Here is a 19,475-nt window from a genome sequence, read left to right as displayed (position 1 = left end):
AATTAACTAAGAAAAGTTTGCCTGTATGTGCTTCAGTGACCTTGAGGAAACACCTGGCTGGATGGGATGTGATTGATAATGTGTTCCAGATCTCAAGGTTGTTTCCCTTAGCTTCCTCCAGTCTATCCATCAGCCCGCTATTGTGCGTCTTCTCTTCTGCTTCTACTATTTTTTTCCATTAAAAAGTAAAATCACAAAATCCAGTTTATGACATCACAACTCAGTGTGTAAGGCTCACGCCTAAAGCTTAGACCTTTGGATGACTAAAGGGAAATTTTCCACTTACGACAGATGAGTGTTCATATTCGCAGTTTATTCTGTACAGTGAAGCTCAACTGTACAGACAGTACAGTCTGCATCATTAGTGTAATTCTGTTTTCTCAGCCGATTTGACATCCAAGTTTTCATCTGATGTAAAGTGACCAACTTTTGCCTATATTTTTGGCTCAGTATATGCTGGTAGACCAGCATTAATGTGCCATTGCACTGGCTCAGAAACTCTACAGTACACCACAGATATTCCCTCATTTGACGTTTTTAACGATGGCAGCGGACAGAGCTGTCAGTCCGGAATCTACCATACTCGATCAAGTTTAGAGCTGTGCGACTGCAAAGGCCATGGCATATGATTCACATCCGTTTTATACATTTCAAACCATTCAGTGACCCGTCATGCCCTATAGATGGTGGCATTGTCACCCTGGAAGAGACCACTCCCGTGAGGATAGAAATGTGAAGGGGTGGGATAAATCTGATCGCACAGAGTACCGCTGTATTCGTTTGTGGTCACACGTCTGTCAAGTAGACCTAAACCATTCCAGCAGAATGCCCAGGAGCATACACAAGAGCTCTTCACTGTAAAGATCAATGGGGTACTTTCTGGTTTTGTTTTTTCCTTTAATTTGTCACCCACCTGTGCACACCCACAGCTCCACACGGAGACTCGTTGGGCCATTATTTCTTTAACCCCAGTCTGAATGTCCCCACATTTTCTGAGCCAGTATCGCTCTCTATTTCCTCGCCCTCCATTCAAGGTACAAACACATTAAGGTCGAACTCCTAATAGCCTGTGTGATGGATGCCCAAGCATAATGAGCTCTTTATGAGACTTAATACCTACTGTTAATCAATGGACATAGCAGGGCACTTTTCAATACTACCTTCTAAGCATTTTAAAATGAGCCCTCATTGAATAGATTGACTCACATTCTGTATACTTGTCTCTCCTTCTCCTCTCTCTTCTAATTCTTCCTCTGCTCCTGCATGTAATTAATTACATCACATATTCAAAAAAGAAATGATGCCTGTCCTTTAGAGATGCCCTTGTCTGCTCTCATATTGATAAAAACTATTAAGACTGAACAGTATTTTTGGTGCAAATGCAATGCAACGCTGTAATTCTGTGGGTGGATCGGACTTTTTTCAGCCTCAAGTAATGGAACCATGGGTTCATTACCATAAATATCCCATAGTAGCTATAGCTGGAGGAAGGGTGCCTGTCAATTACAGCTGGCTGTTTGGTTGTTGTCATATCATTGTACTTTGATCCTTGGACGCCAGCGTAATGCATTCCACAAGGCTGCAAAACTTGCATCAAGCTTTATTAGCGTCATTATCGTATCATAGACGCAGTGTCATAATACAAATGTTTAGTTGCCTTACAGGCTGTTTTACAGTTTATGTCAAGTTTAGGAGACTCTGTTGTCTCAGGTATCGCTGGACTGAATATGTGTGTTAGCGATGTTCTGTTTGCGTGTATCTGTGTTTGGGTGTGTTTGATTATCCCTCAAAGCCTCTAAGGGAGCCGGATTCATTCCCACTCTGATAATGAGGGAGAGACTAGCAATGCCCTCAAGTCATTTCTCCTCTTCTTCCATCCTTCCTGTTGCTTTTCTTTCTTTCTTTCTTTCTTGCCTTTTGCATCTTCTTTTATTATTATTTCTTTTTAGTCTCGATAATGCACCTGCACTTGTCCACTTTCGTTGTGTGCATACCTCCGCCAGCATTGGTTTAGGATGACCGCATTTGAGTCCCTCTCTGTTCTAATAGATTTAAATGCCGTCTGACCATTTTTCATCCGCGCGGTCAATGGCTGACTGTCTCTGTGGACCACAGTGCTAACAGCTCTGTTTCGCCCTGCAAAGCGTAAGCGCAACAGGGATGCTCTGAAAAAAGGAAGGGAAGCAAATTAGAGGAGCCACCTTAGACTGAAGGAAAACATCTGCACCAAATAATTCTCTTTAGTGATGGATTGCACATTTTTTCATTCAGTTAATATTTAAGTTTAATAAAAAAGACTGGAAATTTATATCGTCTGATTCATCGCTTTCCTAAAGTGCAATAAACTATATATTTAAGGACTTGGGAGTTTTTAATAGCAGAGGTTGGCAGCATTCACTCCTGTGCAGTAATAAAGGAATTAGTGTGTATTTATAAAGGTAATATACAGTTTTACTAAATGTACCCACCTAAAGAACTAAAAGGGAGCTTTGTGTATGTGAGGGAGGGCGAGCATGCACCAGGAAGATTATGTGATATGCCTCCGTATGTTCAATGTGCACCACGTGAACACATGTTTTAGATGAAAACAAAACAAAATCTGAAATGCGAGCTTTGACTGTAGGATACATAATAATACATCTCAGTGAACAAAACCAGTTTATGTACATTAATAAAAGCAAAGCTTAGCTGTGCACAATTTCACTGGGATACCTGTGTATGGGAAATTACTAGTGCATGAAAGAGAAGGAAAGTCCTTGGTGCGCAGCTCCACGAGCTGGCAGTGCTCCCTTGGTCTGGTTATGATGAGCCAGGCTCAGAAGAGTTGTGGTTTCGTGTGTGTGTGTGTGTGTGTGTGTGTGTGTGTGTGTGTGTGTGTGTGTGTGTGTGTGTGTGTGTGTGTGTGTGTGTGTGTGTGTGTACAGGTTGAAGAAAAAGCGGTTTGTTTTCCTTGCGGAGTTGAGAACTTGCCTTGTTGCTCTTGTTGCTTGCTCGGTAAAGTTTGCTGGAAGACTTTGTGTTGTGGCTGCTGTTACTAATTAAAAGAGAACCATCAAAGACATGAGAGGGGTCAGAGAGTAAAAGTAGAAAGGAAGAGAAACAATGGGGACTTGGGGGTTTTATTGCCCTGCTATCAAGTTACAGTTGCAGTAAGTGACTGGAGGAGCGGTGTGACTCTTTCCTTTTTAGTTCACCTTAATCACACAAATTAACAAGTTAATCTGTGGAAATCCTAATGGTACCTACAATAGCCTTACTTATCCTGCATCAATACTCTAATGTGTTTTATATTTGCCTGGCTACTCATGTCCACTCATGCTGTTTGCTCCTGTCTTACTTTGTCTGTATATTCTGCTGGGAGTGCGAGGCGAGAGTGAGTCACAGCAGTGCATCCATTAATTTTAGACCTGTCTCTGTCTTTTCCCATCTCTCCATCTCTTCCTCTTCCTGTCTCTGTTTTCCAGGTGACTGAAGTGGAGACTGACATTAGGGAGGCCCTTAGGAGAGCCCTTCCTCTCCCGTCACTGCCTTCTCCTCCGTCTACTCTGTCTTCTTCTCGCTGCATTCAACCTCCCCCCCCCACACACAACATCAGCATGGATCTGAAGGACCGCAGAAATCGCTCACTGACCAGGGGCCGCTGCTCCAAAGACTCCCAGTATAACACCTCCTCCCTGGACGCCGATGAGTGTCGTGTGCCTACCCAGAAGTCCTACAGCTCGAGTGAAACGCTCAAGGCCTTCGACCATGAGCAGAGGCTGCACTACGGCGGGTGTGTGACGGACCTGGTTCACCATGAAGCTGATGAGTATTCTAGGCAAGGTCAGTTTGCCCTAAAATCCCCTGTACATATATATATTTATGCACCCACTCTATGCTGGACTCAAGACATTACTGAGAAAATCATGTACCTTTATGACCTCAAAGGACATCTGTTTTGGGAAACACACTTATTTGCTTTTTTGCTTATTTGCCCAAAGGTTAGAAATCCACCTAACGAGACCTAAGAGGCTTATTTATGTATTCAGATAAAAATAATGATATAAAAATAACATGCTGTTGGCTAAGAAGGTGTATTGAATTATGTCTTATTTTTGCACATTGCATATACACTGAGCAAATGCAACACAATAAACAGCTATAGCAGGGCTGTCAAACATAAGGCCAGGGACCAGAATCGGCCTCACAAAGACTCCAATCAGGCGCACTGGTTTACAGCTTTTCCACTCAATAAAGGACCCTCCTCAATTGCCATTCATACTACACTAAAGTAATCAAGTAACAGATTAAATGACAGAAAAGTTCTTGTTTTTCTACTTTCTACTAAAAGGGGCATTGTCTGTGAATTTATTAAAAATGTATATTTTATTGCAGTTCTGGTAGTTCAGTAGGCAAGGAATGATGAACTAACAGAACTTTTTCTGTAATTTTACACATTTATAATGGTCACTGGTCCGGCCTACTTAACATCAAAGTCGTATGTAGCCCATGATGTAAAATGAGTTTGACATTTCTGTGATATAGCATCTCTTTGTTTTTCTATTTGTACCTTCGTTGCCTTAAATATTTTAGGGCAATGAAGCAAAGGTTCAGATTCATTCAGCAAAAGAGCAATAACACATTTCCCAAAGTGTCATATGATTTTTTGGAATAACAATTTGCATTATGCATAATTTACCTGCATAAAATACAGCTTTGTATTAAGCATAAAAGAGAGTTTGGGTTTTTTTTGCAGGCAATATGCATCCAGGGTAATAGGAGTTGACGACTACTAATTGAGATTAAAAAGCGAAACTCAAAGCTCTTGGGGGTAACATTTCCCTGTCAAAATCTGAACAATTATTTCTGATGCCTGCGTAACTCCAGTATTGTTCTGTCCAGCACAGGTGGGTGAACCTAGCGCAGTCATAGATTTCAAAAGCCTTTCCACTCCTTTTCTGTGATCCAGCATTACGTAAAAAAAAAATTCTATCACATTGTGAACGGCCACGTTGTTGCATGTGAAAAAGGCTTCCAGCTGTACGTTACTTTTAGCCACTATGCGTTTTTTGCTTCTGTTAGCAAGCTATTAATGTAATCAGATCCTGCACTTTGCGGAGGAGGACCAAAGCAGACCTTTAACACTGGCAAGGCTGTCATAATGAACTTCTGTATCCCCCAGTGAGCAAGCTAGCCGATAGGCCGATAGGTCATTTTTAAAGGGGTGGGTCAGCCTTCGTAGCCCATGTCTTTAAACTGTGTGTGTATGTGTATGTGTGGATTTGTGTGTGCGTGTGTACGTGTATTGCAGGGGGACATGAAACAGGCAGTATTGATCCTTGGCTAGTGAAAGGAGTCAGACTCAATGGGATTGATCTCTACTAAGCTCTGTTTTCTCTGCATGGACACAGACAGAGGAGGAAGCCAGCTCAGAGTAATACAACACTACAATGCCTACGATAGATAAAAAACAAAATCCCCCCCACCTCCGTCAAACAAATGCATAAATAAATGTGTATAGTATGTTGAAGAATCCTTGGTGGTTTTTTGCAAATAGAATATCGTCATTAAAGCTTTAAAGAAAAGGTGTAAAGATACGGTAGCAGCTTCTAACTGCATGTGGTCTCAAGAAATTTGAGAAATGGATCAATCGGGCAGTAGTTTAAAGAAGAAAATGTGCAATGGCACACTCACAGGGGAGAAAGGTTTTGGAAGAAAGGAATACAACAGAAGAACATACTTCTTCTGAGGCAAAGGTAACAGCAGAAAATGGAGGATTGATTGGCAGAATGGATGAAAGACTGGAGGCAGTGGTGTGTGTAGATTCGGACACACTCCAATGCTGCACTGAGCTGACCTCACACCAGGCAATAGCTGGTCGATACCAAAGTCCTCTCAGCCTATCGGCTCCCTCGAAAGCCCAGAGCCGCAGATGCATCGTGGGAAGTGTGGCCACAGGAGACCAACAGTGTTGCAGCACCATATGGACTGTGACACTACGGGAGGAGGCATGGTGCTGGAAGGATGGAGAAAGAGAAGGAGTTGAGTGTGAGAAAGATAGAGCAAAAGAAGCAGCAGACAGAGTTTCCATGATCCTCCAACTAGATATTTTTATAACTAGTATGTGAGATAACGAGGGATGGAAACAATGTGTTCATATTTTGTCGTTATCAAGTACTTTAGCGGTAAGATAGAAAGAAGCGAGATACTTTATTTTCCTTACAGATAGTAGCTGGTAGACTCAGAATATTGACTTTTTGTTCTATTGATTTTCTAAAAAGAAAAAAACCTAAATAAACCCAAGGAGGAACAGTTTGATATCTGAAACTGATTTGTAGTATTATTGATTAATAGCTGATAAAATCACACGAAAAATACGATCAGCTGTGATCGAGTAGGTAAGCCATCCTGGCATTTTTCTATTTTGTGTTGTCAAGACGTTCTGAGGTCATCTAAAGATTTTCTCACATTTTTATTTTTGCTTTAATGGTTCTGTGTAACACAAACCAATTTGCAGTTCTGTCGTGTGCTAATGCATATTGACTCACCCTTACAGCTGTCATTAGAGTCATGTGTAAGAAAGCAAAGCTTGAGTCGAGCACAGGTGGGAATAGGGCACCCACTGAGCTCAGATGTGCATGTGATATGTGATGTGCAAGTTTTTTGAATATATACCAGTAGTTTAAAGGTAAATGCAGACTCAGTTTATATTGTCTTGTAGAATAACTAATAATCAAATAATGGTTTTTACTGTCTTGTTCCTTTACATGTAAATGAATACATGGAAATACTGTATATATGGAAAAAACAGAGTTTTCACAATTATAAGAAGCTTTGAAGTCTGTATTTGGTATAACCACCTTTCTTCTTCAACATAGCCTGAACTTTCTCAGGCAAGATTTCTTGTAGTTTTTGTAAGAAGTATTCATGAATGGATTTGGATTTTAGCTGCCTTTTGTTCCAATCCCTCTCATGATGATCCCTTACTGCTTCAATAATATTGATAATGTTCAATAATGAGGTCTGGGGTCTGGGGAGGTCAGTCCATGACTGTTAGTGTTCCACTGGGTGTTTTTCTAGCCAGACATGCTTATACTCAATTGGCAGTGTGTTTGGGATCTTGGCCATGCTGAAAAATAAAGCCATCACCAATCAGAGGCTTTCCAGATGCTACTGCATGGTGGATCGATATCTGATGGTACTTTTCTTCTTTCGTAATTTTATCAGTTTTGACAAGATCCTGAACACTTGAGGCTTGAATGCAGCCTCAAACCATAATGGATCTCCTGACCTGCTCTGTACACATTGAGAATAATTTGAAGAATAAATTTCTCATTCAGATGCATCATTCCATGAGACCTGTTGTCACTGGTTTTCAGTTCTCGTGTAATTTAGCATACCTTTAGCATATTTATAATAGCGGAGTCATCTTAGGCCAAGCATTAGATTGATCAGATGACGTGTCCAAATAAAAAAGTTCAAAAAACTTGAAAGATTTTCCGGAGCAGTTCATGACTTTTGCTCAGCGCTGTAAATTAAACTAAAAACAGCATCTGGTTTTGGAAGCATATTTGCAGTGTGCTTTGGAAATCAGCAACGATGAGATTTTTCTCTGGATTTTGTAGTATTCATTTTTTAAAGGTAGTATAAGATAGTCAAAGGAGCTTGCAAAGAAAAGCGTCTGGACTTCTTTAAGTTACTTGAAGACGTTTCACCTCTCATCCGAGAAGCTTCTACAGTTCTAAGGTCAAATGGTGGGGAGTCCCAGATTTAAACCTAGTGGGAGTATCCCCCCACAGAGGGACAAAAGGACCCCCTGATGATCCTCTAATCGCCTGAGCCGAGGTGTGAAACTGGGTGTGGGTCCCAATCAGCCAGAGTTTCGGGTGAGCTCATTGTGAAACCTGGCCCCACCTTATCATGCGAATTCCTGAGGTCAGATGGCCCAGGATGTGAGTGGGCATTAAGGCGTCTGGGGAGGGAACTCAAAACTGGATTATAGATGGCAGACAGTTGGTGTCGTAAACCACCGCCTCCGTTCAAAGATGGTCGCTCACAGTGGACATAGATGGCTTCTTTCACTCCTCTTTCAAACCATCTGTCCTCTCTGTCCAAAATGTGAACATTGGCATCCTCGAAAGAGTGACCTTTGTCCTTAAGATGCAGGTGGCATGCAAAGTCTTATCCTGTGGAGGTGGCTCTTCTATGTTGTGCCATGCACTTGTGAAGTGGCTGTTTGGTCTGTGGCTGTGATGAGGTCTGTGGTCCACTATGGACTCCCCAGACGCCTTAACGCCTACTCACATCCTGGGCCATCTGACCTTATCGCATGATAAGGTGGGGCCAGGTTTCACAATGAGCTCACCCGAAACTCTGGCTGATTGGGACCCACACCCAGTTTCACACCTTGGCTCAGGCGATTAGAGGATCATCAGGGGGTCCTTTTGTCCCTCTGCGGGGGGATACTCCCACTAGGTTTAAATCTGGGACTCCCCACCATTTGACCTTAGAACTGAAGAAGCTTCTCGGATGAGAGGTGAAACGTCTTCAAGTAACTTAAAGAAGTCCAGACGCTTTTCTTTGCAATCTCCTTTGACTACGATGACCTGGATGACTAAGAACCTTCACAGACGTAGTATAAGATACATCTGCATACATATCAAATGAAAAATTTATCACAAAAGTTCATCTGCTTTCTGCATTTCACATTAATGTTTGAACTATACAGCATGTTGAGTTGTGTTCACTGACTGCTGTTTCCTATAATTAAAGAAATAACTCAACGATATTGAGAGATTATCACCTCATGTGACTTGCAAGGTATCATTCATTTGAAATAGCAACAGAACAAAATGACCTCTGCCTTGCTAAGAGGTAATCAGTCAGCTAACGTTCATTCATGGGCGGCTGAATGAAGCATTTAGGAATTTGGTCTGTTTATCTGGTTGAAAGATGAATTGTGCAATATGTTCCTGCATGTGGCTGAAATCCTTGATTTTTTTCTGGGTTTTTTTGATCCTATGTCAGTCCAAACATACTGCAGATTTGTGCAGCCCTTTTTCATTTCAGTTTATTTCTAGTGTTTGAAAACTAGCTGTCTGAAATGGCTCTTTGGAGATCCTGATAAAGCGGGCTCAGTTGTGTCTTCCAACAGACCCCCCACTTTCATTGGATATCAACTCCACTGTTTCCCCATTACACACTTATTACCTAGTCTGCTTGGATAAGCACAGCCAAATAACACAGTCTTTTTCTCAACATAACATGCAGCAGCCTGGAAAGCTCATTACAAGTGTTCACTATTTAACACCACAAAGCCATGCATTTGAAAACACGAGTGATCCCAATAAGGCGCAAATCTGACTCCCATAAAAGCCGAATACGAGAGACGCATTGGCTGGATTTATTTTATACATAAAACTGTGACAAGTTTCATTTCCCTGTCTTGTTTTTTTCAGCTGGTTTGTTAGCAGTTTGAATCGCTTCCAAATTGAACCCACGACAGATATAAAAATATGACAAAAGTGTAAAACATCACTCTGAGCGATGTGCAGAGGCACACTTCCCCATACTCTCCTACTGCACTTTCTCTTTGTTGTATTCACCTCACTGTCTCTCTGATCTTTCAACTCATAGTACATCTCTTTGTCTCTCTCCAAGTCCTTTCCGCGGCTCCTATTTAGTGCATCCCAGGGGTGTGTCATCCCTGCAGGTCCACCTCGAGACAGCAGGCATTAGCACAGCCACTGCAGTCTCTAGAAGCTGTGGCCTTTCCTTTCAGATAGATCTAAATGGGCCCTTCTACATTCTCCTCTGCTGTTTTACCCCCAGGGCTTGAAATCAGTGTCACAGAGAGAATCCACCACCCACCTATCTACCTCACTGCCTGGACAACACTCAACATCATCTACTGTCCCTTCTCAATTGTGTATCTGTTGCTCTCTCTTTCTGTCTCTCACTTTTTTTCTCACTTTCTTTGATGTCCTTCTTTGCTTTTCTGTCACACCTTTCATGTCTGCTCTTTCACTCACATTCACTTTCTCCCCATTTCTTTCACCCTTGCTGGCCCTGTATTGTTGCTTTAGTGGTCATATCACACCTTTGTGTTATGTTCAGGCCCCCTCTATGGATTTGAGACCAAGCTCATGGGGTGTGACTTCATTTTAGACTGCACACAGGCTTTGCCAGCTATGTGGGTTCTATAGGTCTGGCCTCTCGTTTTCAGAGATATGGTCAAATGTGCACGCGTGTGCCTATATTACCAGAATGAGGCCACTGAAATCTGAAGAGCTGCACTATATATCCTGTGTGGCCATTTTTCCCTCATTTTGCATTCCCTTTTCTCCATTGACTTTGATTTGACAAATCACTACAGTGGCCAAGGAATGCCTTGTCCAAAAACTCTGGCCAAACTCTGCCACTCGTATCCTGGCACGATTACCTCCGCTGTCTGTATTCAAGACCGAATGGCAAGGAAAACCCACTGTGAGGTGGCTGGGAAGAAGCTTTATGCTAGAGAGGCTTCTTTTGTTTTCTCTGTCCTCTCCATTCTTTGGGGAGACTTCCAAATATCTGTGAGAAAAGCAGCAGCAGCAACCTCTCATAATATGTCCTCTTCAGCAGGATTCAGGGACTCATCCTAACCCTCTGGAGAGAGCATCCTTCTGTGTGACTGTGTTTGCAGAATCCTCCATGAAAAGATCAAATCACCGATTTTAGCAGTGTCAAACTCATGATGGGCATTGCTGTTGGAACTCAGCCCCCAACGATTTGTTGCAGATCCACATTTGGACCCAAATTATATATTTTTTTCATTTTCCTACTTGCCATGTTCAGGCCCTAAATACTAATTCAACTTTAAGAAGTTCCCTCTACAGTGACAAACTAGTTTATAGCACCCTCAGTGGCTTGTGAACATGTTTAGCTGCACAGTAGTAGCATTTCCCTTTCAGATAAACATCCCGTGGGTACACGGTTGAAGAAGCAATATATTTGTCTCTTCCATCTGATGTGTGATTACAAGTAGAGGTGCCTCTAGTCCTTAAAGCAAGGCTTCCAACAACTTTCAACTGTGATCCCCAGTAGGAAGCCAGTCGGTGTTCTCATTTATGATGCTTTACTCCTTTGTCTTCTTCTTGGCTGTGACTCTTACACAGTGGTGATTTGAATTAGGGTAGCAGATTGTACCTACCACATATTCCTTACTTAGTGGTGCTTATCACTTGCAGCAGTCGGTGGCACCATGCCTCTCAGAAGGAATGCCCATTTGTTTGTGGTCCCTTCGTGGACCAATAGCATAGCTGTTCTGCACCGGGGACACAGAAGAGTAAAAAAAAATAGTGTAAACAAGTACGAATTTCCACAAAATTAAAGTAAAGCAAAATAGAGAATGCAAGTTTTGTATTCTTCTTTGTGTATATTCATGCACACATGCTTGTCTGTGTGTTCGTGCATTCCACCGAGTTACTGTCAACCTGTACTGCTGATGATCAAAGAGAGAACAAAGCAGCTGCATGCTATTAAAAATAAATGGCGGTGAGATTAAATACAATCCCTCCTCTCTTCTTCCGATCCCTCTTTATCTTTGTCTTCTCCCTGGCATTCTGTGCCTCTGCCAGCTGCTGACACTCAAAAGCATCCCGTAGCTGCAGCAATAGAGCAGCAGAGTTGCTGAAGAATATCCTGGGGCCGACTCCACTCCACTCCTCCGATCCTCAATGCGCCCCACTCACCCCATCCCCACATTCGCTCTTTTAGACAGGAAACTGCTCATCTGGGTTTGTATATGTGGCCCCTAAACATGCAAGGATGTCTTTAAAGGGGTTTACAACTCAAAGTAGCATCTGGTCCAGCATTTGGCACACAGACTTGCGTATATATTAAAGGGATCTGGTTTAAACACTTAATTTAGTTATTTTCCCCGCATTACGAATTTGTGCACATAAACCGTGTTTGTGAAAGATTGAAAGGGATTATGAGTTGTTTTGGGAGTAAGTGCGGGCCTGTCAGAACCCGATGTGCCCTTGGAATTCACTCTTCGACATCATCTACACAAAACCAAAATGCACCTCGGCTTAGTTTTGTCAAATCCTCCCCCGTGCTATAAAAGTAAAAGTGCTTCGCTATTAGGAATGATGTTCACACAGGTGCATGCACAGCACATGAAAACACAGGGTAACAAATGAGACAAATAACAGGGAGAGGCTGGGGAAATGCATGCTGATTGTGGCAGCTATTTAGCACCGGCGCAGGCTTTTATTCGCAGACACACGGGCACACACAAATATTGGGTAACAAACAACACTATTAATTGACAGAGTCCAGGGAAATGCATGCTGACATTTGCAATTTTCTTAGAATAAAAATCATTTATCAGACAATTTTGTGTGGGTTTTGTGAGAGTTGAGTTAATCTATGTTTACTATGTAATGACCCTCTTTGACTCTGCTTTGGCAGCTTTTGATAAATGAGGCAGATTGTAAATGTCACTGTTATCAAGTGTTTTTTTCTCGCTCGCTCTCAGTGGAGTCAGTTGCTTCCTAGGCTGTAATTAAACACGTTCCCCCGCGACAGAATTTAAATGTGTTTTGCGTGCAAAGATATAGGCCACATTTCTTACATTATACATGTCCATATATGTTTTGACGTTCCCCCTGTCCTTGCCCAAGTAACAGAAAGGTGGGTGAGGAGGGCTGTGCAAAGATTGGGTTTGCAGCTGATTTTGCAGCATGTAGAGGTAGGCTTCCCATATGTCATGGGATTACAATGCATAAAAATCTTGGGAATTATAAGTTTCAGAAAAGAAGCCTAAGTAACAACAGATGAACCGGTGGAATCCTATCATGGTATCACACTTGCTCAAGATTAATGGATCAATTCTTAAATCGTGCTTTTGTACTCTACTTGAGCACTCGAAGGACTTACATCAATATGTCTCAGTCAACCATTCACACACACATTCTAGATTTAAGAGCTTTCTATCATCATAACATTCATATTTGAATGAATGTATTGAGAGCAACTAGGGGTTCAGTATCTTGCCCAAGGCATGCAGACTAGAGCGGCCAGGAATTGAACGACCAGCCTTCTGATAGAGATAATAGATGAGCTGCTCTACCTCCTGAGCCCCCAGCAATCTATTTAAACCCAGACTCGTCCATTGGATTCCCAGATGGAGAAGCATGATTTGTTGCTCCAAAGAATACATCTTCACGGCTCTAGAGTCCAACGGCGGCATGCTTTACACCACAGCATCCAAAGCTTTTCATTGTGCTTGATGTAAGGGTTGGATTTAGGTGCTCTGTCATGGAAACCCATTCCATAAAGCTCTCTACGCGTTGTTCTTGAGCTAATCTTGAAGGCCACATGCAATTTGGACATCTGTAGCAACTGACTCTGCCGGAAGTTGGTGACCTCTGTGCAGTGTGTGCCTCGGCGTCTGCTGACCCCGCTATGTGTTTTTCTGTGGCCTACCACTTTGTGGCTGAGTTAGTGTCTTTTCCAGTTGCTTCCACTTTGTTATAATAACATGAACAGTTGACTGTGTGAATATTCAGTAGAGAGAAAATTTCACAACTGGACTTGTTGCATAGGTGGCATCCAATCACAGTACCACAGAGGAATTCGCCAAGCTGCTGAGAGGGACCCATTCTTTCACAAATGTTTGTAAAAGCTGTCTGCACGTCTATGTGCTTGATTTTATAGTGATTGAAACACAGAACTTCAATGATTTGGATGGGTGAAGGAATACTTCTGGAACTACAGTGTATGTTGAGCGTAAAGTTAGAGTTTTCAGTGTCATGAAGCATGACTGTGTAATTCTCAGTCATCCACAGTGGCATGAAGGTGTCTCTTTTTAACCTGACCATGTTAACTTATGCTGAACCCATAATTAGTCTAGAGAAGGTAATATTCAGAGTTTGAGCTTAAAATCAGCTTGAAGTGCCACATTTTAAACTGATTCCAGTAAGCGTGATATAGATCATCTGCTGAAAGGGCGCAATTCATATATGCAATTTGTTAAGCCACGCCTTGGTAACTCGACCGAATAAAGCCCAGCTGTAAAGTTACAACAGCGCAAACTGTGCTTCACATTGTCGCTGGAATTTGCATGTATTCATTTAGTGATGTAGAAAATGTATAAAGCTTTTTATGCCTGGCCCTATTCTACTGCTAAGTCTCTTTTACACTGCTGAAGTCAAAGCTACTAGAACACAGTTTAGAAAATTGATCGACTTGATGATTGACTTATATTTGCAGGCTATTTATCCCCTGTTTAATCAATACAATTCATTTCACTTTCATCTGGTAACAAACTGAAGCGATTTCTGCGTCTCCTTTATCAGACGACAGAGCAACTAATAAAGTATCCGAAGGTACCGAGTACCCTTTCGTGTTAACTGATCACATTTAAAGTTACAGAGGTCTAATGTCCAGCTGTCACATTAGAAACACTGAGCATGAAAATAAAAATATTAATATTCATCCATTCATTTTTTAAAATATATTTATTTTCAGCACTACTCAAAAATTCACAACGACACAGTTACCCTTTTCTTCTTCTTTCTTCTTCTCTCTTTCCTATTCTCATATCAACAGTGTTAAAGCTACATGTTACTCTTATTTTTTATAATCTCTCTCACCTCAATTATGGCTGTGATTGGAGCAGGCAGTGCTTAATTGATCTACTCTGTGCAGAAGAAAAGTCACGTTAAACACCTCCTTTTTATGTGAGCACACACAGAGCGTTAAGTAGAAAGACTGTGTTAACAAAGAAAGTTGCTAACCACCTTTGTGAAACCTGTTATCTCTGACTGCGGTTTTGTCAAGCCAGCTAACACAAACAAATCCTGCTTAGGTTGCTTTGTAATATGTCCCCCTGGTTTTTCTTGTATAGTGGAACAATAGATGAGGCAAAAAATTCCAAAATCTTTTGTGGTCTTTCTTTTGATTATTTTGTATATGATGATATATTGCTCCTGATGTGAGAATCTCAGTGGAAGCATTCTTTTTTGGTTTGTTTTTCCCCCATGATCACATGAATAATATCCTTTGTTTGCTTACCCTGGGCTGCCCGAGGTGAAACCAAGGTTTAAAACATTACACAGCTGGTGCAGAGTAAAGAAATGTAGGATTTCAACCTTGATTTGGCCCATGGAACACATTTCGCCACCTCGCCGTTCTAGGCAACCGAGATGACAAATGTATAAATAAAGCAAAAATCTTCCTGTTCCGATCAAGGTTTGCCTTGGAAATTCTGTGACCTGCTAAAAAGTCATCTTTTTTTTTAACTTAAACCCTGTAAATCTATTTTTCAGGTGAAGGTACCATAGCATAAAGCAGACTTGTTGTTGCTGTGGTTACCTGCAGTTAAATATACCCTTGACTGAGAGATGAATTTTTGTCTGCTCTGTGGACCTGGATCCTACGACGGGCAGCTCAGTGCAGTAATTGGCATTTTTTTTATATTTGGAGAAGGTTTTACCATTTTTTCTTCCACATTTTAAAGGCTGCACATCTGTTGTGAAAATGATGAAGCAGTTTATATATACATAAGCAGAGAAGAGGGAGAACGAGAGAGACAGACAGTGGTACTTTATTTATCCCATATTTGGGAAATTCTTTTGAATCTTTGAACACTACAGATGCTGTTTTGTACCACTTACCAGAGCTCTGCGACAAACAGCACAGCATGTCTCCTTTTGTATTTACAATAGTAAAAGAAAAAATTATAAATCATATCTGTTTGATTTAAAATTTAGTTCTCCAGCGATGACAACAATCCTGCAAATCTTGATCTTGATTTTTTAAAAACAAATGTGACACTTGATGAAAAGCTCTAACGGCATCATTCATAATTTCTTTTAGTAAATTTAAATTTTAGATAGCAGATTTATATCTATAAACAGTTATGACTGATTTGGTAATTTTGAACACAAAAGAAAAACCGTGGTAACATTAAAAAAAACACCCCCCAAAGTAGTGCTAGTCAGCTGCACATTTCGACAGGTGCCTTGGGCTTCATGTGTCACGTTGGGCTGTTCAGTTAATCAAACTTTAATTTTAATTACAATTTTGGTCTCCAGTGATTATTAAAACAAGGTAATCATGATTTTTAAAAAAAACCTATTATTCTGACACATTTTATGACGACGGTCTTGTTTTTGTCTTTCCAGATTCACTCCCTGCCAGGCTGTGGCATGTTTAGTTTAATCCACTTTTATTAGTTTTTTCGATGACGTTAGAAATCAAAAAGTACAAACAAATCTACTTTTTCAAGGACACATATTTTAAGTAACCTACAATCTGTCATTTTGTTAAATAATTGTGTTCACAATATTGGGTAATAATAACGATTAAAATTATTCCCACATTTACTTTTACGCTTTAATAAAAGTCAGTTTAATCCCAATGCCAAAGAAATATGCCAGTGTCATAACCAAGGATAAGCCGTGTCTCCCAGTCTAGTCAGTTTTGGCTCCTTGATTATGGATGAGAAATACCTCACTGCTTAGAGCTACACTTCTCAGTGACAAGACCTCTTCTCAAGTGCATGGTGTTGTGTCATGTCTCGTCATGTCCTGTCCAACCCGGACTGCTGTCCTCTGGGCAGAAGTAGAATGAGATCAAGAATGGATGACATTTGTTACACCTATTTTGGTCTCTTCATTAGAAGGTGCAAGGCCCCTGTGGCTCAGGCGGGAACTGAAAGTACGGGTGTCATCTGGGAGGTGTGGGAAGTGTTTGACCATAGCAGTCTGATTTGTGCGTATCTGTTAGGTCGTTATTGCACTGCTAATGGTGGCGTTAATGACATGTCACACGCTATGGGATGTATATGTGTGTAATTGAGAGTGTGCGCTGCCATCGTGTCATGACATGTCAGTCGCACAATAAAGGTAATGCCACAACAGCTTGGTTGCTGGCCGCTGACTCACAATAAATAGCAAGAATTCGAAGAACACTTCACTCAGTGTTTTTAGCTTGAGTGAAGTGTAGCTTGTAAATGGAAAAACAGAGCAAGGAAAGGAAGGAAGCGAGATTTAAAAAGAAATATGATCATTTGTATGTGAGAAAGAAACGGAAAGACACCGAGCGAGACAACTAAGTTAGATACCAACTGTTAGTGCACACGGAAACAGGAACACAAGGTACACAAGAATGGTAATCAGTATAATCAAAATCCAATTCCAATAAGAGTAGGTTTAAGTGAATGAAATTGAACTAACAAGAGAGAAATAAACAAAGCAAATAGATTAGTGTGTGTGTGTGTATAGGTGAGTGTAGACATCTGTATCGAGGATTGCAATAGGACAAAGCTTTAGGAACTAGAATGTTCTCAACACTTTGCTCTAATAAAGCAAAGGGCAGTAGAAGATCAAGGGCTGCTATGGTCAGGGTTAGGCTTCACATTATGGTTTTAGTTAAAAAACAGTGTGTTAATTAAACTACTACACTACCGCGTAGCAATTAGTGAGCGCTGGCATTATGCTTGCAAGAATGAACCGGTTCATGTATGGTAACTGTTAAAGGACACTTAGATGAAGTATTGGTTAGGAAAAAAAGTTTTCTGTCTACAGATTTGTTAACGTTTCCTGCCTGCCTTGCTGCTCTGTATACTTATTACTTTCCTGTTGTGATAATTACTACTGCTAAGGTACACTATGCCGCTTGAATGCAAACATGTGTCATTTTTGGCCACTTAGAAATACTGACGGTGTCGTTTATTCTCTACTGGGGTATAGCGACTGAGAACTCTGGGGTGACTACAGGGAGTGCAGAATTATTAGGCAAGTTGTATTTTTGAGGAATAATTGTATTATTGAACAACAACCATGTTCTCAATGAACCCAAAAAACTCATTAATATCAAAGCTGAATGTTTTTGGAAGTAGTTTTTAGTTTGTTTTTAGTTTTAGCTATTTTAGGGGGATATCTGTGTGTGCAGGTGACTATTACTGTGCATAATTATTAGGCAACTTAACAAAAAACAAATATATACCCATTTCAATTATTTATTTTTACCAGTGAAACCAATATAACATCTCCACATTCACAAATATACATTTCTGACATTCAAAAACAAAACAAAAACAAATCAGCGACCAATATAGCCACCTTTCTTTGCAAGGACACTCAAAAGCCTGCCATCCATGGATTCTGTCAGTGTTTTGATCTGTTCACCATCAACATTGCGTGCAGCAGCAACCACAGCCTCCCAGACACTGTTCAGAGAGGTGTACTGTTTTCCCTCCTTGTAAATCTCATATTTGATGATGGACCACAGGTTCTCAATGGGGTTCAGATCAGGTGAACAAGGAGGCCATGTCATTAGTTTTTCTTCTTTTATACCCTTTCTTGCCAGCCACGCTGTGGAGTACTTGGACGCGTGTGATGGAGCATTGTCCTGCATGGAAATCATGTTTTTCTTGAAGGATGCAGACTTCTTCCTGTACCACTGCTTGAAGAAGGTGTCTTCCAGAAACTGGCAGTAGGACTGGGAGTTGAGCTTGACTCCATCCTCAACCCAAAAAGGCCCCACAAGCTCATCTTTGATGATGCCAGCCCAAACCAGTACTCCACCTCCACCTTGCTGGCGTCTGAGTCGGACTGGAGCTCTCTGCCTTTACCAATCCAGCCACGGGCCCATCCATCTGGCCCATCAAGACTCACTCTCATTTCATCAGTCCATAAAACCTTAGAAAAACCAGTCTTGAGATATTTCTTGGCCCAGTCTTGACGTTTCAGCTTGTGTGTCTTGTTCAGTGGTGGTCGTCTTTCAGCCTTTCTTACCTTGGCCATGTCTCTGAGTATTGCACACCTTGTGCTTTTGGGCACTCCAGTGATGTTGCAGCTCTGAAATATGGCCAAACTGGTGGCAAGTGGCATCTTGGCAGCTGCACGCTTGATTTTTCTCAGTTCATGGGCAGTTATTTTGCGCCTTGGTTTTTCCACACGCTTCTTGCGACCCTGTTGACTATTTTGAATGAAATGCTTGATTGTTCGATGATCACGCTTCAGAAACTTTGCAATTTTGAGACTGCTGCATCCCTCTGCAAGATATCTCACTATTTTTGACTTTTCTGAGCCTGTCAAGTCCTTCTTTTGACCCATTTTGCCAAAGGAAAGGACGTTGCCTAATAATTATGCACACCTGATATAGGGTGTTGATGTCATTAGACCACACCCCTTCTCATTACAGAGATGCACATCACCTAATATGCTTAATTGGTAGTGGGCTTTAGAGCCTATACAGCTTGGAGTAAGACAACATGCATGAAGAGGATGATGTGGACAAAATACTCATTTGCCTAATAATTCTGCACTCCCTGTAGATCCCAAAATACTAAATGCTGGTTGGACGGTATGTTTCTGTGTTTTGTGGACAATGTGGAAAACATCAAAGTTCAGAGGTGTATTGAAACGTTGATAGTGTACTTTGCTAGGAAACAAAACAGAATGCTAGGAAAATGGATTTTTTATATTCATAGATTGTGC

The 19,475-nt window shown here is 41.2% G+C and overlaps 1 protein-coding gene across 1 annotated transcript in view; it reads left to right on the top strand.

Annotated features, from left to right (window-relative positions):
- Window positions 1-19,475, top strand: part of tenm2a (teneurin transmembrane protein 2a) — a 220,521-nt gene that overhangs the window by 55,552 nt on the left and 145,494 nt on the right. The window contains exon 2 of the mRNA XM_085420831.1: window positions 3,465-3,822. Coding sequence (XP_085276957.1) covers window positions 3,597-3,822 — 226 coding nt within the window. The 5' untranslated portion in view covers window positions 3,465-3,596. The remainder of the gene's footprint in view (window positions 1-3,464; window positions 3,823-19,475) is intronic.

The sequence above is a fragment of the Rhamphochromis longiceps genome, linkage group LG2, assembly GCF_057381845.1.
Source record: "Rhamphochromis longiceps isolate RC_006_pf linkage group LG2, R_longiceps_female_GT1.1, whole genome shotgun sequence".
Classification (NCBI taxonomy): domain Eukaryota; kingdom Metazoa; phylum Chordata; class Actinopteri; order Cichliformes; family Cichlidae; genus Rhamphochromis; species Rhamphochromis longiceps.
The sequence above is the reverse complement of the archived record's forward strand: the minus strand, read 5'-3'. Positions and strand labels throughout refer to the sequence as shown.